Source organism: Homarus americanus, unplaced genomic scaffold (assembly GCF_018991925.1).
Source record: "Homarus americanus isolate GMGI-L3 unplaced genomic scaffold, GMGI_Hamer_2.0 scaffold32929, whole genome shotgun sequence".
NCBI classification, from domain to species: Eukaryota; Metazoa; Arthropoda; class Malacostraca; order Decapoda; family Nephropidae; genus Homarus; species Homarus americanus.
This window is the reverse complement of record NW_024737097.1, coordinates 18,878,625-18,903,125: the sequence shown is the minus strand read 5'-3', so window position 1 is coordinate 18,903,125 and position 24,501 is coordinate 18,878,625. Positions and strand designations below refer to the sequence as shown.

At 36.3% G+C, this 24,501-nt stretch overlaps 1 protein-coding gene across 1 annotated transcript; it reads left to right on the top strand.

Annotated features, from left to right (window-relative positions):
• LOC121873269 (lysosomal Pro-X carboxypeptidase-like) lies at positions 1-23,966 on the top strand. The gene is made up of 9 exons (XM_042376706.1): positions 1-317; positions 2,515-2,655; positions 5,246-5,347; positions 6,212-6,393; positions 7,737-7,894; positions 14,015-14,187; positions 18,344-18,508; positions 19,607-19,794; positions 19,939-23,966. The coding sequence occupies exons 1-9, from the start codon at positions 225-227 to the stop codon at positions 20,147-20,149; spliced, it is 1,413 nt and encodes a 470-aa protein (XP_042232640.1). The 5' UTR covers positions 1-224; the 3' UTR covers positions 20,150-23,966.
• Positions 23,967-24,501: the final 535 nt, after the last annotated feature.

The following is a 24,501-nucleotide window of genomic DNA, read 5'->3' as shown; positions in this document are numbered from 1 at the left end:
CCACATTGATCATGGGATTGGAAGGACAACCTCAACCCTTATACAGACTCTACCTTAACTAAATATGCTATAACGGGAGGCGTTGCTTTAACTATTTATAGATATGTTCAGTTGGGAGACAAAAGTGTCAATGAGTCCGGACTCCACCACCTACAATAACATGTGACGTCACGACTAACTGTCAGCACCTGAACCATTCGTGCCGGGAAGTTCATACTGGGAGCATGAAGTGGTTAGTTCTTCAGGTGATCCTGGCTTCTCTGCTACTTCACTTTGGTTATGCTTATAAATATGAGACATATTTCTACAAGCAGAAGGTAAATTTTGAGTTAAGAATAATTTTATGAGCCCATGTTGTCTTTTTATGAGGTGATATATCCGAAATTCATGTCTTATTGTACAATAATTTGTTTCCTTGTCTACTGTAGAGCTGTCATATTGTTGAGGTTGTTTTATAATGGGATATATAATTGTGTATGTTGTTTCAAATGTTGCAGTTTCTTCTTCGTGGATAATAATGAGGGTCTGTGTCATTGGTGGGAATCCCTATAAAGTAGTACATGGTTAATCCCATGACTGGCTCACGTGACAGTGTTTGTCTCACCAGGAGAAAATAACACTGGGGAACACACTTTCGGTTGCATGAGTTCTGACACTTGATTCTGGTAGATTTGAGGTCACAGATTCTGAAAATGGCATTCGTTTGTGCAGATCAGGTCTAGTTTTGATGCTACGCGGCAATTTACATATCAGGTCACAGATTCTGAAAATAGCAAAGGGAGGTAATAAGCATATTAGTTTACATTCATCAAATATAATTCTTAATTACATCAGTGCGTCAAATATAGATTTGTGTGTGCATTAGTGTGTGCATTATTATTTTATTTCATTAAAACAATTATTTTATTTCTGGATTAGTCACCGCGATGGGAGCTCCAGGTTATGATCCGAAAGAGTGGCGCCTCTTTATAGATAGCTCTAAGCGGAGTCTGAAGTGTGTTTTATTACATATAGGCAACATCTTTGGCGCAATACCCATAGGACACTCAGTACAATTGAAAGAAAAATATGAACACATCAAAACGGCTTTGGAGCTACTCAAATATGAAGAACACAAATGGATCATCTGTGTTGATCTAAAAATGGTCAATTTTTTGCTAGAACAGCAAGGTGGGTATACAAAATTTCCTTGCTTTATCTGCCTCTGGGACAGCAGAGCCAAAGACAGACACTGGATTCAGAAGGAATGGCCAGTTAGGGAAAGCCTCAATGTTGGGGAAAAGAACATCATTTATGAACCCCTAGTGGAACGTGAAAAAATTGTTTTCCCGCCCCTTCACATCAAGCTGGGCCTTATGAAACAGTTTGTCAAGGCGCTCGATACTGACAGTGACTGTTTTAAGTATCTGTGTGAAGTGTTCCCTGGTTTAACGCTAGAAAAACTCAAAGCAGGTATTTTCGACTGCCCTCAAATTAGGACGCTGATTAAAGACCAAGCCTTCACTCAATCCATGACTGATGTTGAGAGAAATGCATGGGGAGCATTCGTTTCTGTTGTAAGGAACTTTCTTGGAAACAGGAAATCAGAGGACTAAAAAAAGCTCGTTGAATCTTTGATGGAAAGTTTCCATGTGTTAGGTTGCAACATGAGCATTAAGATGCATTTCCTGAACAGTCATCTTGAACTGTTTCCGGCAAACTTGGGGGACGTGAGTGATGAGCAAGGTGAACGCTTTCACCAGGATATCAAAGTCATAGAAGACAGTTATCAAGGTCGCTGGGACATTCACATGATGGCGGACTATTGCTGGAGCATTCAGCGAGACTGCACTGAGAGGCGATATTCAAGACAGTCCATTAAACGCAAGTTTGTGCCTGAATAAATCTGGCATAGTTCACAAAAGCAACTGATGAATCCAAAATATGCTTGTCAAGGTAAATAAAAGTAATTAAAAATTAATTCTACGTGTTTGGTAATTCCTCTCTGTGTGCTGGTTTAGATTTTTAGCAGTAGCATATGGTAGTCTAACTATATATAGTAGTAAATGGTAGGTAACTCACCGCAACAAAACTAGACCCGATAGAAAAAAACCGGTGCCATATTTGAAATCAGTGACCTCAATTTACCCAGAAACAGGTTTCAAAATGTATGCAACTGACAAAAAGTTGAATTTTGTTCCCCAGTGTAATGGTTACACACTCAATCTAATCTGATATACACCAGCAGTTCTGAGTCTCAAAATTCAACCCAACTCAGGCCATTAACCCAGTCTTGTCAAGCCTTTCCTAATTCAGTATTATCAATGATTCGGTTGCGTATCATAATAAAATCTTAATACTGTATTGTTTTTTGTTTTTTTAAGAGTTTTTAAATACTGCATATTCATGAAATAATTTCACAAGTTTATCCCCAAATAAACCATGTAAATATTCTATACTGAACTATTTTTTCAGTGCAGTGTAAAAATTAATGCTATCCCCTTGGGTGAGATCATAGTTTTGTGTAAATTGCAGGTGGATCACTTCAGTTTTGTTGATCCAGACAGTTATTCCCAGCGATATTTGATCAACGATGAGTCCTGGGACTCAGATGGTGGACCCATATTCTTTTATGCCGGCAATGAAGGAGATATCACCTGGTTTGCAGAAAATACAGTAAGTTGATAGACTTTAAAAGATCTCTTATATATAACTAATAAGTTTCAAAGAAAGTAATACAGTCAAATGTTTTCTAATTATGTAATATTAAAGAGAAAGAACTGAGGCTGTTTCTCATACAGTACAGTAGTGCTTATGCTGATAACTGAAAAGAAAATATAGTACCTGTTCATAATTGTTGAGGAAACAAAAGAGGTAATGTGGTTCATATCTATGAATAAAATATTTAAGTTATTATCATCCCTTTTGATAAACTTTTCAGAGATGGAATTGGAAATCATTTAGTTATGTTTTCTTACTTGAAACTAAGTAACTCAAATTCTGTGTACAGTATGTGATTATTTTGCTTGATATAGTACTGCAGAGCATAGTTAAAGGATATGCTGAACAGAATATGAATATAGGAAGTTCACTAGTTACAGATGGGTTGTTTCAAAGTCATATTTGTAAGTCGTTGGTATAGAACTTGGAACTAAATTTCCCTTAGACTTAATGTCTTAAATAGGGATTAGGTTTCTAAGCAAGCCCACAAAACCCAATTTAACTTATGATGGGACTGAAATATTGTATGTTTGTCATGCATAATGAAAGATTACAATACTATTGTACATACAGTACATTAATACAGTAAATAAACAAAATTATTATTTTTCCAATCCTTGAACAATTCAAGCCAAACATGTCACCAATTTTATGGCACCACCAGGAAGGCAACACATGATTAGCTAGCATAATTCATACAGGGAAGAGGATGCTGTCCAGGCTCCTTCATGGAAACTAGTTCCTGGAAGCGACACAGATATTGGTACAAATATTGTAATTTCACATAATAGTATTTGAATATGTATACATAATACATATACAGTACAGTACAGTACAGTATTGTATTACAGATAATATAACACATATTAAGACATTAGGGGCCATTAAAAAATTACTTAATGCTTTTTTCCCACCCAAATTTATACCCCACCACCTCTTGTAACACCAAGCTAAACCTCCCTAAAATATTATGTAATGCACCAAGAACTTCTTACTTTTCAGTTATACCAACAGATTTTTGCCATCACCACTCCCCCGTGTACAGACAGCAGATGGCTTATTATGTTGTCTTGATTCTTTGAGTGCCAAATATCCACCGCTCTTTGTCAATCTAGCACACTGGACAAATCTGTGCTACCTCGGGCAGTTAAAAACTTTCTTAAAAGCCTACCATATGATTTGGCATGTCCTAGTCTGAAGAATGAGCTACAGAAGTGCATCTGTGGAACATGTGACAAATACTTTGTCTCAGTCAAGTCCATGACTTAACATATTAAGAAACACTGCTCGAGTCACGGTAGTCATTCTGTTGTGAGTGCTCCAACAGAAAGACTGCGGCCTCAAAAACTAGCTGCCAAGAGACAAAGGGAATTCATGTGTGTTGTCAAGTACCTGGAAACAGAAGATTATGAGTGGCACATGGAGGAAGACTTGGTTACTGAGGGACTTGAAATACCAACTGAGATCAGGGCTAACAAAGGAACTTCAATCATGACTGTACAAAGTAGAGAACCAGTGTGGCAGGAAAACTGTTGGATCTGGGACAATACACATGAACCACCCAGGTCATTTGAATATTTAGACTGGGAACTGAGTTTTCGAAAAAAAAAAAAAAAAAAATATATATATATATATATATATATATATATATATATATATATATATATATATATATATATATATATATATATATATATATATATATATATATATATATATATATATTCAAATACTATATATATATATATATATATATATATATATATATATATATATATATATATATATATATCTTTCATTATTAAAGTTTTATTACCTGTACTTGCTTTCACCTTTATTTGAAAAAAAAAAAAATAGAATATGCATGCATTTGACATGGTACAGAAAGACCTTAATACATATATTTTCTTGGTAATTCTTAGTACAATTTTAGTTTTAGAGACTTTCAGAGATTACATCTGTATTATTTAGACTTTATTTTATTTTTTACTGTCACTTAACACTTCTTCTGACACCCCACCCCCCTGTAACACCTGGCTTGATACCCCCCCCACTCCTCTGTGTTACATAATTTTTGAATGGCCCCTTAGTATATACAGTACATAAACCATTGCCTATAGAACACATATTTGAATTCATATTATAGACCACATGGACATTAATTTGTATAATTCTCTTATGGACACCTTTAGTAAAATGTTAAGACCATACAGAGCTTTGTTCATCAGTGATGTAGAAACATGTGTGCCATTGTGGTGTTAGCTCTTAGGGGTGTATACTAATGACAGGAAGTTGTAGTCTAACTGTTTGAGTTTCATACAATGTTTTTATTTTGTCCCTAGTCCTTTTATTATCTTTAGAGTTTTTATAATATAATTTATTTAACATGCTCTCATCCCACTCTACCTGACTATGAGCTCAACATTTTATTTCTTGGTTTAGGAGTCCAGACCACTTCTGAGTTAACTGTTGTGTCTGCTGGAGATGTTAAGAAAAATATGGAGACCTGATTACCAATACTGTACTGAGGTCTTGTCATCTACAGGGTTTTATGTGGGACATCGCTCCAGAGTTTAACGCTCTGATAATCTTCGCTGAACACAGATATTATGGAGTCTCCTTACCTTATGGAAACAAGTCTTTCACTGTAAGTAGAGAAATATTAGTGGAAATATACCTGTATTATAATTTCTTTGAAGTACATTTTACTAAAATTTGATGCAGCTTTTTCTTAAATATCCAGTGTCAACAATTTGTAAATCATTATTTCCTCTATAACTCTTTTTTACAGTCCAGCTATCATTGAGATCCTATCATTATATCATGTAGAACTATTTTGTATATGGATTTTTGGGGGGAACAATCTTGTAGAGAATTTTTTCAGGATCATTGTGACATCAAATTCATCTTTCTCATATTTAACACCATAAGAACAGATGCCATGGATTAAGGTTTTACACTTTTTGCTAGCTGTAAATATTTTTGCTCATGGATGCAGCCTGGTATAATGGTAGAGGGATAAGAGAATCGTACTGTACAAAGTATAGGAGTGTTTCTTATGGTATACAGTACATTATTACTGTACTATAATATATCTCTTGATAAAAAATAGAAGCACCTAGTACATGTTAATAATAAAAAATGCAGGTAGTACTGTACTTATTAATTTTTAACTAATCATGAAGTGGTTGAGTCTTGAGGTGATGGGGCGAGTGAGGCAAGAGGTGATTGTATGATACTCGTAATGTATTCCACAGAAGGTGGAGAGGATGTTATGTTTTCACTGCTAATTTCAATGATTATATGTACTGTACAGTGTTTTCCTTGAGCTACCCTCCTGTGCCACCACAGTCACAGCCCCTGCCTACACAAACTTCCCCCCATACTGTAACTGGATTTTGATTGTGTTTTTCCTGGTTGGGGATATATGAATCCAGTGCTGGACCCCAGTCAAAAAAAAAGTTTTAATATAAATTTCAGAAGTCTATGATTAACACAACTGTTTTTACAGGAACCCAAATATTCTGGCTACCTTACATCAGAACAGGCATTAGCAGACTTTGCTGAACTGATCTCATACTTGAGGATTGCTCTTCCTGGAGCAAAGAACAGTGCAGTCATTGCATTTGGAGGATCATATGGGGGAATGTTAGCAGCTTGGTTCCGTATGAAGTATCCTCATGTCGTTCAAGGGTGAGAAAACTACCTATGATGTTGGTCATTTAGTGAGATATTATGTATAATTTTTTCTCTTGAAATGGCATTGACTTAGGGTATATTGCATTAACATAATAAAATAATGAAATGAATAAACTAAACTTTTACTTTATATTGATGATAACAGTTTGTACGAAGACATATGCATTGATTGAATCTTTCACAAGTGTTAAATTTGCTTGCAAGGTAAATTTTTTGATAAGGTTTCTGTATTTAAGAACTCTTGTGTCTTTAAACACAAATTGTCTTCATAAATTCTAACTGACTGGAGTTTTATAGGACCACCTCTGTCAGACTCATGGCAGTGGTTCCCAATTAGGGTTAAATTACCTTTAAGTGGGTAATTAATTTTTTTGGGGGGTAATGACAGCCCATGAGAGAGAGCCTTATTTTCCTGTTTTTTTATTCCATTCACAACCACGGGTCATTCATGTGTCAGACGCGTCCTGGACATGGCAGAGCTGGTACCTTTTGCCTCAGTCTCCCACGGTTCCACCGCATCTGCTTCACATACTGAAAACAACACCAAAAATAGTATTGAAATAAATTGTTGACAGACCTCTGTCGGGGTGATGAGTATTGTTGTCGGACTTGTTGGGAACCACTGCTTTTGGGTCATGTCTGGTGTCACGGACTTTTGGTTATTACTCTAGCATGATCCATTAGTATATTTCTAGACCTCAACAACTCAGTTGCTGACTTTACTTGTCTCTTACCAAGTTATTAGAAGAATATTTTGGCTTTACACCCTGGATGCAGGACAGGTTCCTGCCCACCTTTTCTTTTACTTGTACATCTCCATATTTCTGTATTCGGGTGATTCAGCAAAGAGTACAGTAAATTGGAGGATGAATTCCTTGGATAATTCTAAACCACAATATGTCTTTGGTAAAATGTCAGATTCTGCATAGTTTCCATGTTACAATACATTTAAGATGTCGTATTAAAGAGAGTGAATTTGAAGTGAAACCCCCGTAGGTTTTTTATTAATTTATTCACAGATCTCTACAGCATGACCCCTCTTTGTTACAACCTAAAGGAAATGTTCAAAGTTGCCCCCTTCTACCTCAATGCAGGCCTGTACATGTTGTATCATACCTGTACCTATTAATTTGCTCCTTCCTCTTGCATATGGATTCCAGGCTTCACACCCAAATAATAACATTGTGTGAACAACCACACCTTTTGCTCTTTTGACCCAGTTGCCTCAGTTTATGCATCTATCAGCACTACCTCCAGGATGACCATTACCCAAACTTCTAATGCATCACTCATCCCATCCTTTCATCTGTGTATTTACAGGCACATTTACCTTACAGATCCATTGCAGCCTCAGCCCCAATTCTTCAGTTCATTGACATCACACCCTGTGAAAAGTTTGGCCAAGTGGTAACAGCAGATTTTGCCAGGGAATCCAGTCAATGTGTTGAGGTGATTCGAAACTCTTGGGCTGCTATTGATGCTGTCACAGCTGATGGTAAGATTTTATTTTAACTGGCAAATGTTCTCTGCAGGTTTGTCACTCTCCATTTATTTATTGATAATTAAAACATAAAGTTAGCTAGTATATTTATGTATATTAACCATAATCCAAGTGTATAATACAGTACAATATTACATTAAAACCGTAAACCTGGTGTGAATGGATGTACTGTATAAGTATCCCTCGAGATACAGAAGCTTAAGTTATTTTTAACTGCCGATTGGTTCGACAGTTAGATGGTGACACATCTTAAGGGTGAGAGAAACCCGCAACGTGGACTAACTCAACATTTATTGATTGGTATGGTCAAAACCTGAAAAAGTGAGACTCTTGTTAACTAATTATTACATTCCATTACATGTATACATGATACGTCAGTTAGTAAATACACTATTCTGTATGGTTATTATCCAAATTGCCTTATACTATGCACATATGTAGTTCACAACATTTCGCCATACAAACAATCCCTGTGTTCTTTCACTCACATGTGCGGGCTTATAGTTCCACTTAACTCCTGGTATCGCTCCAAGTAATGCCTGGTTATAGCTAGTGTGTGTACACTTGATGGGGCTGTACGATACTGTGCCAGAGATGTCCCGAGCCCCTATCTGTGGTCATAACAACGAAACTCTTGTTTTATGACTGTGACGTTTACAAACTTCTGGCGAGGTCACAGGTCAGAGGTCGTGGCTACAAGAGTGGCGAAAACATTATGAAAATTTGCATTCATGGAACCTGATGAGAATGAGGAAAATTCTCTACAGATGTGCCAAGAGGAAAAATTTGTGTGTTTAACTTGTAATCTCGGTAAATAGTTAAGCACCAGCATCAGTGTACTGTTTGGCTTTGTTTTGTAACTGTTGCCACAGAGATTTTGATGTGTTTAATCTGCAATATATCAATGTTTCACTCCCATTTTTATGCCAGGCTAGCATATAATTAAATAATATAATTTCTCAAATTTCTATACTGTACTGTACTGTATAGCAATGGTTCTTAAACTTTTTTACCCTGGATTCCCTTAATGAGCTGATTTTTAACCCAACTCTTCCCCCCCCCCCCCATCTCTTGATGTTTAAGTGTGTTGAATATTATTACAGCTCATTAAATGTGATGCACTACCAATATAAGAAAAAACAATGGCATCTTCCACTTACAATTTTACCTTTTGTGCAGACAAGTAACACAAGCAGGTACAGGGTACTGGCTCTTTTTACGCACATTTTATGTCACAGTAAAACAAATCGGGTATGTTCCATTTACAATTCTAATTCTTAACCCACATATAGCCAGCTGTTGTGCAACACAGCACTATGGACATCAAGAGGTATCACATGCAAGTACTTTTTAATGAGGTGGGAGAGACTGACTTTTTTTCAATTACTGTACATTTACAGTTGGGGTCAAAAGTCTTGAACACTTAGCAATATCTGGCATCTACTTCTGAGTTGTACATATACAGTGATCCCTCGGTTAACGAGCGCCTTGGTTAACGAGATTTCAGTTAACGATTTACCTTCCATAAGATTCTTAACTTCGGTTAACGAGCAATCCCTCGATTAACGAGTTTTTTACGAGCTGACCTCAACATGTTTTCGCTTGCATTTGGTGGTCCACCAGCTGTAGTATTAGTCCGCCAATACAGTAATCGGTTTAGGGCTTAAATTCCTTACTATTTTAGTAAATATCAAGAAGTTTATACTATTCAGTAATTTTAAAAGTTTAATATTAACTTTTTTAGTCATTTTAACAATTATTGAACATACCGTATATACTCGTCTATAACCCCCCTCATTTATAGGTCGACCCTGATTTTTTGACCAAGAAATCGTTAATTTACGATATTCCTCGTTTATAGTTCGACCCACATTTTTGAGGGTAATGGAACAACAAAACCTTCACTAAAAACGCTCTACATTCTATAAACTGAGGCTCGCCGTGCCTGAAACACGAGTGCCGAAGGCAAATTGTTTACCATTTATTATTACGTCACTTTACACTGAAACGCGGGTAGTTTCAACAAAAATATTGTATATTTCCATTCAAGTATTTATTCAAGTCAATTAGGAGGGAATATTATTGTAATACAACAGTTTTTTAACTAAACCATTCGAAAAGCGATTACGGTAACATCTTTTGAACGAAAGAAAGCGAAAGTCATTGTTTTCGTCACGATTTTATCCCACTTTCCACTGTAATACGTACGTAATTTCAGCAAAAATATTACATTTCCGTGAATGTATTATATCAAGCACAGTATGAATAGAATATCATTGTAATATAACAGAATTTTAACCGAAAACTATTAAAAAACGAGTAACATCTCAAGAACAGAAGCTTAGGTAAAGTCTTTTGTTTTCGTCATGTATTTTATCCTATTTTACATTGAAATACATCACATTTCAGCAAAACTACTATTTATTTCCGAGAATATATTCATTCAGGCGCAGTTTAGGTAAAATATACGTGTGATGTAATAGTTTTTTAACTGAAAACGATTCGAAAAACACGTACCCTCTAGCCCTGTTCAAGGAGAGGACTGGGAGAAGCTGTTTGGTGCTGCAGACGATGACAAGGAAAATGATTTTGATGGATTTTAATGAAAATATTCAGAAATATGGTATCGTTGTATTTATTCAAGTCAATTAGGATAGAATATTATTGTAATACAACAGTTTTTTAACTAAACCATTCGAAAAGCGATTACGGTAACAACTTTTGAACGAAAGAAAGCGAAAGTCATTGTTTTCGTCACGATTTTATCCCACTTTCCACTGTAACACGTATGTCATTTCAGCAAAAGTATTACATTTCCGTGAATGCATTATATCAAGCACAGTATGAATAGAATACCATTGTAATATAACAATATTTAAACAAAAAACTATTAAGAAAACGAGTAACTTCTCTTGAACATCGGAAGGTTAGGTAAAATCTTTTGTTTTCGTCATGTATTTTATCCTATTTTACATTAAAATATATCACGTTTCAGCAAAACTACTATTTATTTCCTAGAATATATTCATTCAGGCACAGTTAAGGTAAAATATACATGTGATGTAACAGTTTTTTAACTGAAAAAGATTCGAAAAACACGTGTACCGTCTAGCTGATACAGCTGGTGGTGCGTGATGCGTCGTTGTAAACAATAGGAGGTTGAAGTAGATTACCGGGGATTATATTAAGTGTGAAATATCGAAAAGGTTTTTATTACCGGTATTTTTTGTAGATCAATGAGAATTGTGATACCGTATATGATATGATAAGTTAGCCTGTGCTAAGAACTTCAACATAGGCTGCTGAAAGCACGTTGTAAGGCAATTTAGCCTATTGTAAGTTGGTGAACTTCATTTGCTGAAGGAACTGCACAACTTTTCATTACTAATTGGTACATATTTTACATTTCCATTGTTTACTGGCAGTAAATGGTAATTATTTTTCATGTCTGAAGCTAAAAGTTGCTCCTTGCCCTTCCCATCATGCACGGGTTCAACCTAACAAAACTATTATGCATGTATAGGACGACCCCCAATTTTTTGCCTAAAAATTTGGTCTTAAAAACTCGAACTATACACGAGTATATACGGTAATTGAAGGTAAAGAAACTAGTTTCTGGCGTGCCATCCGGCCTGTTAACACACAAACAGGCGTTAGTCTCTCTTTTCAGTGGAGGTAACATCTTGCTTGAGACTCTCTTCAACTAAACGCTTTTTTTCTGTTTCCAAGCAAATTATTGGTCATTTTGAAATTTATTTTACATATTGACAATATGTAATGCAGTGCAGTGTTGATTTAAAGAAAATAATCTTGAATTACACCAAGAGGACTAAAATTTTATGGGTGAAATGACACCATGGGGTGACTTCTCTTCCACCCCAATGCCTTCTCTTCTCCCTTCTCCTCCACCCCCATTCTAATTTCCATCATCATCATCAACCAGGAGCCTTCTACATACACACCTCAAAGTAAGTGTACTTTTCTACCTTTTTTGTTGAATTTAGGCAATTTTCGGTGAGCTGGAACCAATTGCCCAAAAACCCATTGAAACAATGGTTTCGGTTAATGAGTTTTTCGGTTAACGAGCAACCTGCTGGAACGGATTGTGCTCGTTAACCGAGGGACCACTGTACAATATGATTAGGATCTACTAATACCACTACTTGTCATCACATATTATACATGCCAAATACTGTCAAGTGTTCAAGACTTTTGACCCCGACTGTACAAGCCTTGCTATGTTTGGTGATGTCTGACTGACTATGCATCAAAGGTTAGTCTCCACATCAAGCCTTTAGATCTTCAAGCCAAAGGCTTGCAGTACTCTTGTCTCTGTTTTAGGAGAGAAGCAAATAATGCATGCCTTCTGTTCAGGAGTCTTCATCTGCCCATCCATCCATACTTCCATCTGCCCATCCATCCATATTTTCATCTGTCTATCGGTCCAACTATCCTTCCAGCAGTTATGAACACAGTATCTCACTCAAATGGTGAAGTCCCAGAATGCAATCCATTGATTTTTAGTGGTAGTGCAAATAAAATAATCAGAGTGAATTGTTTAACCATTTTTTAATACTGTACATACAAAGCACCTTTATATAGCTCAAGGTCTCAACAGCCTCGGCAATCTTCCCCGTGATTTCAACATTCAGAATTCCGACCCTAAACTGAACTGTCACTTTGTTCCTCTTAAGTCTTTTTCTTTTAGATAATCATCAGTGTTTTGGTGATTTATGTGTAATAGGTTTACTTTGGATCTAGTGTTGTATCGCCATATTATGTAAGATGATTAAAAATAACAACATTGTAGCATTGGATGGATATATAATTTGCGAATGTATAGGAAAAGAGATGTGTTATTCAATTGAAAATGTGTTGAATGAAGACCTCTATGTATAGGTATCCCCATATTTACGAAAGGGTTGCCTTCCCGAAAAACCTAACGTGAAATGAATTAACGTAAATCAGGAGCTCTTTAACATGAGTTTCAGTGGGATATGTTCCTGGCCTGTCTGACAGCCATGTAGCACAGAAGAACCTATTCTACACTAATTATATAAATAAAAAAATTAAACACTCACCACATTAATAATAACAAGCCTGCAGCTTAACAATGTTGAATTTCGTCTTCCTCAAAGCCTTTCCTTTCCAGGAGGTGGGAAAGTCAGCAGGACATTTACTAGCCATTTTCAAAGTTACAGAGTTACTCTACATTGATCACTTCACAGTCACCAACACAGAAAAATCTGAATGATAATGTTTTACTCTTACCAATAATAGCAAAGTATCACAGCAATCACAAGGTTACACAACGATTAGTGAGGCGGTGTGCAGGTAGGTGAACTGCACGGAGGATGGAAAAAGTTTGTGCATATAGTCCATCTTGGATATGACTAGTGAAGGGAAAGATATGCTTCCCCAGTGCTTACATTCTGTGTCAGCAAGTTTAGCATAACAATAACTATTGTTAATGTGGATTTGCCTCATATAAGTAGTAAGAGGGTGTTAAAACCTAATTAACATTAATGCAGATTGTCGTAAAATGGATGATCGTAAATAGGGGATACCTGTATATAAGATAATTATCTGTGTGTTCCGATCTTCCTTATGCATACCTACAGTTTTGATGATAGAGAGCTGAAATTTGGTAGGGAGTGCACCTCCCTACCTTGGGGATGGCCATACACCTCCCTACCTTGGGGATGGCCGTACACCTCCCTACCTTGGGGATGGCCGTACACCTCCCTACCTTGGGGATGGCCGTACACCTCCCTACCTTGGGGATGGCCATATACTAACTCCTGTTCCTTTACGGGAGGTGACGGCTGAAATCTTTTGGTTATAGGCCCACAGCCAGGATTTGGTTCATTAATAACCTGGGCAAAGCTAGATAACTCTTTTATTGTACTACTGTATATGTTGAAGAGTTATGTCAGATTTACTAAGTGCAGAGAAAATAAGGGGAAGTTATGCAATTACTGTACAGTATAATATTTGATGTACATAACTCCAGTATGTATTTCATTTTTGTTCTTTAATTTTGTAAAGCATCGGAATTGTATAATGTCACAAAAATATAGATAAGTACTTAATGTCAGATGTTATGCCTTACAGAGGTAGGGATGAATTGGCTTACTGGTGCTTGGAAACTTTGCCAGCCACTTAAAACACAGAAGGATGTCCAGAAGGTGAAAGAATATTTGACAGATGTTTGGACAAACTTGGCCATGGTTGACTACCCATATCCTGCTGAATTTTTGGCACCACTTCCTGCCAACCCCATCAAGGTCAGATTGAATTGCAAACATTATTATAAGCACAGTCATGTTGATAGTACAGTACAGGTACACCACCAATTATCCAGGAACTGATGGTCCGGCACCTCCCTTAGTCTGGACAAAATTATGAGAGGGCACTTAACTTCCCTCCCAGCCTGGGTGAAGGTAGTTTTAGGCTTAAAGCTTTTATCTTATAAAATGTAGCTGACTAGACTTAGCAGAATATAAGTTGCATTGCTGGAATCCTTGTAAGATAGTGATTAATTTGAGTATAAACATCACATAGTTTGCACATGAGATAGAAATTTTAGTCTAGTGTAGTACATTTGTGTACAAGATTTTTAACTCATATTTTCGGGAAGATATATGTAACTTCATTTATTTTTACTCATTTACATGCACACACTATCCTAAATATATATTGTGAAAAAAATTAAAAGAAATAATTGTCCTAAGGGTAAACCTGTAATAAGTTAATTACTAAAAATTTTATGTCTAGTGCAAACTATGTGATGTTTATACTCAAATTAATCACTATCTTACAAGAATTACAGCACTGCAAATTATATACTGCCAAGTCAGTTCAGTGACATTTTATAAGGGAAAACTAAAGCTCCTTCTGTTTTGATAACTACACACTGTTATCTCCCCTCCCCGACAGCTGTCAACATCTCAACCCCCTCCCCTTCCTCACAGCCATGGTGAAGGCAGTTTAGGCTTAAAGTTTTTATCTTATAAAATGTCACAGGCTAGACTTAGCAGAATATAATTTACATTGCTGGAATCCTTGTAATATAGTGATTAATTTGAGTATAAACATCACATAGTTTGCACAAGAGATAAAATTTTTAGTCTAGTGTAGTACAGGTACAGTACATTTGAGTACAAAGTGTGTACAGTAATTTTGCTCAAAATTATGGCTTTTTCACATTTAATTTATATTTAATATTTGTTTAATTTAAGTTTCTAGCAGTCCATGGTGCTTTAGAGACACAGGAGGTGTATAATTTGTGGGTCAGAGGTGTATTGTTGAATTATTATTACCTGACCTCGTTGGTCCGGCAAAATGGATAATCCGGCAAGGCTTTGGAACCAAGGGTGCCGGAAAATCGGTGGTGTACCTGTACTGTACCTGTAACACTCTCCTGTGCCATTCATTATTTACATTTTGGGTTTCCCATACATGTAAAGTCAGAACCAACTAATTTACCTTTGTACTGTAACCTGTTTTCTCCTTACTGCCAAACTGCCTGAGTTCCACATTGATTTCATACATTTTCCTAAAATATAAAACCTATGTGTACAGTATTTACAAATTTATAAATTTTAAAGAAATTCTTGCACATTCCACACTTACTGTAGTAGCTTCTGAGCCACACAAGGTGGCAGATCTTCTAATCTCTTCTATTTTGTTCTCAGTATCGGTGAACATGAATGCCAAGTTATTAATTTGTTTTTCCTCTTCTAATAGATCCCAGATATCTGAATGATTGAATGAATAGCAGGGAATGATGACAGTGTTTGTGTTTGTTCTTGATCTCAGTACCTTGCATTTTTTATCAAGCAATTTTTTTTTTTTTTAATTATTATTAGCCCACCAGGGCACAGGTCACTGACCCACATCAGGGCCTGGGGAGTGAAAATGCCCTTTTCTAGTGTGTCGCAAGCTGGCCAAAACTAAAATCAAATAGAGACACACTAACTTTCTATAATTTACATTATAGCAAAGGAAGCTTTGAAAGAGTGGGAAAAAAATGCAAATTACAGTGGTCCTCAGTTAACGAACACAATTAGTTCCACAGAGTTGTTCGTTAACCGAAAATTCGTTAACGGAATCTACTATTTCAATGGGATATTGGGTAATTGGTTCCAACTCACAGAAAAGTACAGACAAAGTATAAACAAAATGCAGTACAGTACACTTACTTTGTGGTGTGTATGTAGAATGTTGCTGGTTGATGATGGTGATGGGAATTAGAAGTGGGGGGGTGGAGGAGGAGAAGGGAGAAGAGAGGGAAGTGGGGGTGGAGGAGAAGGGAGAATAGAAGCATTTTAATGCTTCTTGGAAGGCAAGTCACCTTCCATAATAATCTCAGGAACCTCTGGACTGACAGATTCTCTAACATGAAAATCCTCTCTCCTTTTTGGAGAGGAACACTGAGGGGAATCATCTTTCTCACCCATGCTTGATGCAGTAATTTCACTAATAAAATTATAAGTTCACTAGTTGTAATTAAAGATTATTTTATTTAAATCAATGCTGCTTTGCGCTATATATTATCAATATGTTAACTAAATTTCAGAATGACCAATAATTTTAATGTAAAAATACTCTGTATTCAAGAGACCAACAAACAAGATGTTTCCTTCACTGTAAACAAAGTTAAACAGAGATGCTTTGGCGGGTAAGTCAAGCGGCTGATGGGCGCACAAAAAACTAGTTCCCTGTACTGCATATAATATCAATATGTTAACTAAATTTTAAAATGACAAATAATTTTAATATAAAAAATGCAAAAATGTTAAAGAGCACATAGAACCAATTACTGTATTGGCGTTCTAGCTGATCAGCTGATGCGCATAACAAAATGCGTTTGTCGTAAGGATTTCGTTAATCGAAGTTTTGTTCAACAATCGAACTGAAAATCCCTATGGGAGCTAATTCGTTAACCAAAATTTCGTTAATCGAACCGTTTGTTAACTGAGGGACCACTGTATCTCAATTTACCCTTCACCTCAAGATCTTTACATTGAAATATATATTACACTTCTCCAGTACTATCTCATCCTCTGAAGCTTTAAAATTTAACTCTTAATCGTATTACAGTAGTTTCCAACATCCTCCTTCTCCTACATACCTTCAGGAAAACAGTTATAGTTCTGTTGAATTCATTAATTGACTCGTTTAGTTATGAGTCTCATCCACCTGTAACACAACTAACAACTTATTATGTACTGTACCATATTAATATACTGTACAGGCAATTCCTGGTTTACAAAAATGGTAGTTGTAAAAAAAAAAAATTTTATCCCATGTTTGTATTGATGAATGAAAACCCGAAGGTTACATGTTTTTTCCTATGAGGTATTTTCTTTTTTCCTTTGGTAATAATGAAAATATGGTAATCATTTTATTTTTTTATTTCACCAACATTTTCTCATCATTCTCCAACACTTGTAATGTTATTAAGCCTATAAATAAGCTTTCAATATGTCATCATTCTACTACAATCACCATATAACTTTCTCCTCAAACTAACCCAATGTAGATTCAGTAGACTTGTCTCCACCAGCACAATCACTCAGCTAGTTGCCTGATTGCCCAATTTCTCCCCGTGTACTCTTATGTAATATGTGGAAAATTATTTCTTATACAGTACTGTACTTAAATTTCATAAAGATGTAAAGCTGTAAAAGAAAGTTTGGAATTAGGAAGTGAAGAAATGATTGTAGAATGCCGGCAATACACGATAGACGGTTGAGGGGAGGATCAGCTGGGAACATAAGAATGGAGGAAACTGCAGCGGGCCTATTGGCCCATACTGGGCAGTCCCATTTACACCCAACCTCTATTGCTCATATATCCATCCAACCTACGTTTGTAGCTATCCATCGTATTCGAGTCAATAATTATGTTTGGTAACTTGTTCCATTCATCTACTACTCTATTTCCAAACCTGGCCAGTTAGCACAATTTCCATTCTTTTGTTTTACACTTAGCACTTTTGTTTTTATTTGAGGGTATTATGAAAGAAAAATAAAATCAGTACAATATTGAATAGGGAATCAAGATTCTTTGAAGCCTGATGTTTAAACCAGTATTCTGAATACCTCGCCTCTTGCATTGGCACTATTCAGCATATCTATAAGTGCAACTTCTTCATACCTCTTAATCTTGTTAACCTTTATTCTGGTAAAGGGTTTGAAGCAATAAAATAACCTATTTTAAGACTTTCATCCTGTGATTTCAAAGTCTCACTGGATCCAAGGGTTGAAAGTTTTGGTTCAACACTGGTTCATTTAGGATTTTAGGTAGTGTAACCTGCAATTTGACCATGTCAAGCCCCTGGCTAGGACAGGCTTGTCAGGAGGTGCATCAAGGTTACTTGCCTTTTCTTGTCCCTAAAATGAGATTTCATATTTCAATCGTTTATTTTTATCACAGGTGGTGTGTACTCATTTGACCGAACCTACACTTGAACCCAAGGCACTACTGGAAGAGCTCTTTGCAGGGGTTTCTGTATACTTCAATTTTACGGGTAAAGCCAAATGCCTGAATGCAGATGAAGCAGCAGATTCTAACTTGAGCACTTCTGGATGGGATTTCCAGGTTAGTGTATTCATGAACACTGTTTATGTATTTATGGTTCTGTTGTTAATTTATTATGACCTTTATTGTCCAGTGTTGGTACAGGAGGAAATTGGAATACAGTACCGTACCCGGAAGAAACCCATGATGCTTGTTAGGGTCACACTGGATAACACTTCCCACGTCTGACCTGGGCCAGGACTCGAACCCAGGTGCTACTGCTGTACCACCAACAGCCTTAATGATTTAGATATTATATGAATACATAACCTATAATGTAATGTAATTACTGTATATAGAAAACATAAATATATGTCTTGAATATAGCCTCCAAGTGAGTGATGGGTGAAAAATTCAGTTATGGTACTGATAAATATACTGTAGTGAGCTGCCATGCGCATTGACATATGATGGGCGGTTTAGGCCATTTCAAAGGGGTTAAGAGTACAGTATTGCATTACAGTTTGTCCTCGTTTAACGTTGTCCCCGACAACTTTGTTTCGTTATAACATCGCGACTGTTTAAATACCCATGATTCGGACAACGTCCCGCCGGTTCAGTATAACTTCGTCAAGGACTACTTTGTACGGCGCATCACCCTCTCTCACCCAGTCAGAGCGGGAGGAGGAGCCACCTTCTGGGTTTCAGTGACTCACCACCCTCCTCTCCACTACTTACCACACACTCGCTTCACCTCCGCCCATCAGTGAGTACAATGCAAAATGATTTAGTTTATTTATCTTTTTGGTTGTATAATATATACTATTTTTTCAAAAAATTCCCTTGAATTTTTGTATATGTAATGTATTTTATGGGGCAAAGGGAGGCTGGGGAACCTAACTCTTGTATTTTATCTATTTCTTATGGGGAAAATTGATTCCGTTAACGTTGTTTCCGTTAACATTGCGGTTTTCAGGGACGGAACCACGACGTTAAGCGAGGACTTACTGTACTTGTACTCCTGAACCATAGTTATTTTAAAGAAGCTCAAGTCAGAATCAGTTAGAGGTCTCTCAAAATACAAGCTCAGCAACAGTTATTAGAATGGAAGAAAGACATCCATCCTTAGTTATTTAAGTGAATGTAGTAATGATTAAATGTATGGTTTTCTTTCTGTAGGCTTGTACAGAGATGGTGATGCCAATGTGCTATGATGGTGTAAAGGATTTCTTCGAGCCTTCTCCTTGGGATTTCAAGGCATATGCAACAAAATGCTATGAGTCGTGGAACATATACCCCCGACCTCTGATGGCTCCTATGATATATGGTGGGAAGGACATTTCAGCTGCCAGCAATATTGTCTTTAGGTAGGAATGAGGTTTTTGTCTGATAATATATTTTATAGTTTGGGTTTGACACAAATTATTGGTTCATGCATTATATATATATAATAGGTCTCATCTAAAAAGGCTAAGTGTTTTTTGTAAATTGAAACTAGTTGGTTTTTACAGCAATGGCTTACTGGACCCATGGTCAACTGGTGGAGTCATGTGGAATGTGAGTGACTCTGTGGTGTCCATAATCATACCTGAGGGTGCTCACCACCTGGACCTCAGGAGTTCAAACCCTGATGACCCACAGTCAGTCATTGATGCTAGAATATTAGAGAAGAAGTATATTTCAACATGGATTGAGAGTTACAAGTCAGAGAATGAAATATAGGTGGAAACAATTGTTGTGTATAAGGTTGTAGTGATCAGAAAATTTATTGCCGTACAATATTCTTTCTGGGTGAAATGTGGATACTTGATCCTATTTCCCTGAGTTTGATCAATTTATATTTTACTGTTGTACAGCAGAATGGTACACACATAACCTCCAATTATCTGTGCCTTATTTTGGTTTACCCATTTATATACTTTACTGGTCATCCTTCCATATCTTGGATCTTCCCATGTATTCTACATCCTTATTCGTCTCGCTCCACTGAGATGTTTCTCTTTTATGCGGTTTGAGTATTGTACTTATATCACTTTGCTGATATATTTGTTTCTCCAGTCTATGACACTTCAATGGTGTGTTTGTTTCTTACATCTTATGATTAATGTTGTTTTCTACTGGCATATGTATTTCTCACACATTACAATCAGTCCAGTGATTAGCTTGCTGCTCGTTTATTTCTTAGTTCTTTCTTTTGATATGTTTATAATTAAGTCTGTTCTTACCACCCGAGTTATTGTGGAATAAAAACTGCAAGCATCTCGGGTCTTATCCAAGTCTATCAATTACTTTTGGATGAGTTCTGGTTTATTTTCACAAATCTTTGTTCAATGAACATTCATCATACAGTATATGGTCCAGATAAACTTTCTTGTACCAGATTTTTACCCTTCTCTTTGTGCTCGATGATCTTTCCACTGTGCATTTTGTCACGAGGATTGTCAGAGTAATAATAATTGTTTGTGTAATAGAAGGAAACTGATCAGTGTGTTTGAGTAAATCCTGAAGTTCCTCATCTTGGTTCTTTTTGGAGACCAAATTTCGAATCGGGTGTCTGCTTCACCTAAGTTTTAAATTTCATACAGTTTAATGGTCTTTGCAATCTGGTCCTTGAATTTTTTACATATAAGCTTTGCCACTTGTAGTTTTAGTAGAACATCGGGTTTCCAAGGAAGGAAGATATGATGGAATCCCAATATGATAGTCACGAATATTGATTGAACGGTGTTTCTGCTGACCACAGTCTCTGTGAAGGGTTAACTCAATGTGCAGCTCTGCTGCTAATTTTGATGATCTATAATCATGATACCATGATATTGCTGCACATTGGCAGCACAGTACAGTATATCTAAAATCACCGTAAATTAAATTGACAATGATCTAAAATCATGGTACCAAAACAATAGTTCACTGTCTTGAAAGAAAATCACAGAGCCATGCAATGCATATACTGTACTGTATGCTCAAAACATACAGCACAAGATACAGCACTTGGGTTCATATCAAGAAGTGTTCGTTAATTTCAAGACTAGTGGGGTTATACTTAAAGTATATCTTGCGTATGTGAGACTTCGCCTGAACTATGCTGTTCAGTTGTGGTCACCGTACTACAGAATGGATATTGAATCCCTAGAGAGCATTCAGGGGAGGATGACAAAGCAAATCCCGGTCATTAGGAACCTTGTGTATGGTGATAGATTAAAACATCTGAGTCTGCACTTCCTTGAGAGGCTTAGTGAGGGTGTGATATAATCGAGGTGTATAAATAAAAGTCAGGGTTAAGCGAAGGTGATATAACAAAGGCACAGTACTTAAACTATCTGACCAGAAGTGAACACGTAGCAATGTTTTAAATTAGACAAATTTAGATTTAGGCATGAGATAGGAAAAAACTGGTTTTGGAATAGAGTTGTGAATGAGTGGAACAAATTACCTAACACTATCATTAACGTGAGCTTGCTGGGAAGCTTCAAGTATCGGTTGGACAGACATATAAGTAATGTGGGTGGGGTGTAAATATGGATGCCTAGTATGGGCCAATAGGCCTCCTGCACTTTAGTCCATTCTTATGTTTTAATATAAAATTATTGTACCACAGCAAAATCATGTCAATATCTTTTAAAGAAATACAAAATTTTTCACACCATATAAACTCATGTTTTCTGACAAAATAAATGACTGAATTTAAAACAGATGTGGTCAGTGGGTGAATGGTCTACTGTATATAACCTGATCAAATTTTACCAGTGTTGCCAAACTCCTGAGCCTAGGATCAGGAGAATCTTACCTCAATGACCTAACCTATCCAGACCTCACATACCTCACCTACTTGTCTACCAAAAGCTTGGTCCAGGGGGAGGGGGGGGGGCAACTGCCAGGAGCCCCCTTAGCAGACACCCATGTTGGTGCTCCAACTTGTTGTGTTACCTTCAGTGACTGATCTAACACAATGCCTAGATCTTTTTCCTTAATCAACAGTATCCAGGAGAGTGTCAGTAACAGAATAGTTGTGATTAGGGTTGTATCCTATATGAGTCTTTCATTTCATATTGTTAAAGAATAATTGCCAGCCTCAAGACCATCTGAACAGCACATGCAGATCTTCTTGCATTGTTGCAACATCATCTTGACTTTCTGCCTTCCCAAATGTTGACAAACAGTCATTGCAACTGCATCTGTTGTGTGATATGTCCAAAAAGGGTTAAAAGGGAGAAGATGCAGGTAATATATATACTATATATGTATAAAAATTTTTTTAATGATTGATCTTTTAAACCACCAGGTTATGATAATATTAATTTATACATCACAGTGTGTACCATATTAATATTTTTATAATTAAAATGAGCTGGAGTGAAAATTTGTGTGCGTACCTTACATACCTGTTCGTACATGTTTTGGATGAACACAGCACTTGGGCTACCAAATAGTGTCCTTGTACTATGTAGATTTTTATTTAAACATGTTAACATCTGCTGGGTTAAAATAGAAAAAAAAAAAAATTGTACATTTTATTAATACTTTTTAATATAAACACAATGCAGGAAAGTAGTATAACAGCAAGAGAACATTACATAAGCTCTGTAGTCTGTAGTGAACATATACACACACAGTATGCTATTCTAACAAATAGTAGCATTACCAAATACTGTACAGTATATGTATCTGTAGTTGTTTATATAAATTTCTTATGCAATTTCTTGTTGTTAGTTAAACAAAAAATTACTTTATACAATACCTGGTTATTTGCAGAGGTTTTTCTCCCGTTTCAAATTGCCATATCACATCCAATGTCTTTGCTTTCCATTCTCTTTTACCCTTTAAAGGGTGAAATAATGGAATAAGTCCTAAGAAATAAACAGTGTTTGAATCACACTAGACTTGTGTAAAGAAACTACCAAATGAAGCTGCTTTAAATAGTGTGTGGTATGAAATGTTTTTTTTTTAAATTTCTTTATTATTCATTATTTTTTATGTATTTTGGGGGCCTCCATCCCTACATTATGAGTATTATCTGAATGTTTGATAATTAAAGTGATTTTACATGAATCGGGTAAAACTTTCTCTTTCTGCATTCTACCTTGATGTTACATATAGTAATGTGTATCCTTATATAGAAAGTTACATCTTATGGAGGGTTGGATGAGTATAGGGGAAAAATTTGGATTAATAAGAACATAAGAATGAAGTAGCTGCCCTGTGTACAATGAAAGACAAAAGTCGTGTCGTGAAATTTGGTGAAAACATATGCCGAAGGGCTAAACTTTCGGTGCGCTCTGCCTTGTGGTAGGGGGCTCTCATAATGTTTCACGAGTTACAAGTATATTTAATCTTCGGACAAAACCGCGACACGACTTTTGTCTTTGATTGTACATCTAACCCTTATCATTCGTACATCTGTCCGACCTATGCAGTATTTAAAACTTTCCAACATGTTCGAGATGATGATGGTGTTTAGTAAATTGTTCTACTCACTCCACAACTCTATTTTTGGACCAATGTTTACCAAATTAATTCCTAAATCAATTGCTTAATTTTATTTATGATTTCATTTCACCACATATGAGATTACTATCCATTTGGGTGGTTGATCTGTCCAGTGTTAGTACAAAAGGAAACTAGAGTGTGGGAAACCTGTGATATTTGGTAGGGTCACATTGGATAAACTTCCTTCTCAAAGGTGTCTGGGCCAAGCAGGACTCGAACCCTTGACGTATTGGTGAGAGAGATGCCTGTTATCATTACCACGAACACCCTTTGCAACTTGTTTGCTCCTGGTTGCATTCAGAGTAGTTTAAATACTTTAGTTATATTACATTTATTCAGTTATGAGTAATTTAGAAAGTGGTGTGGAACCATTTGTTTCATACTGTACAAGGATTCAAACACAGCAGGGCAAGTGTTAGGGAGCAAACTTTACGGAGTTGTCTAGACACTACAGTATATGACAATTACTATAGAGTGTATTGAGTGTAACTAATCAAATAAAAGTTATGAAAAACATATAGAACAAAGATAATTATACTGTACATCTGAAACAGGATTACTGTAATGCTTATGAAATTGAATATAAA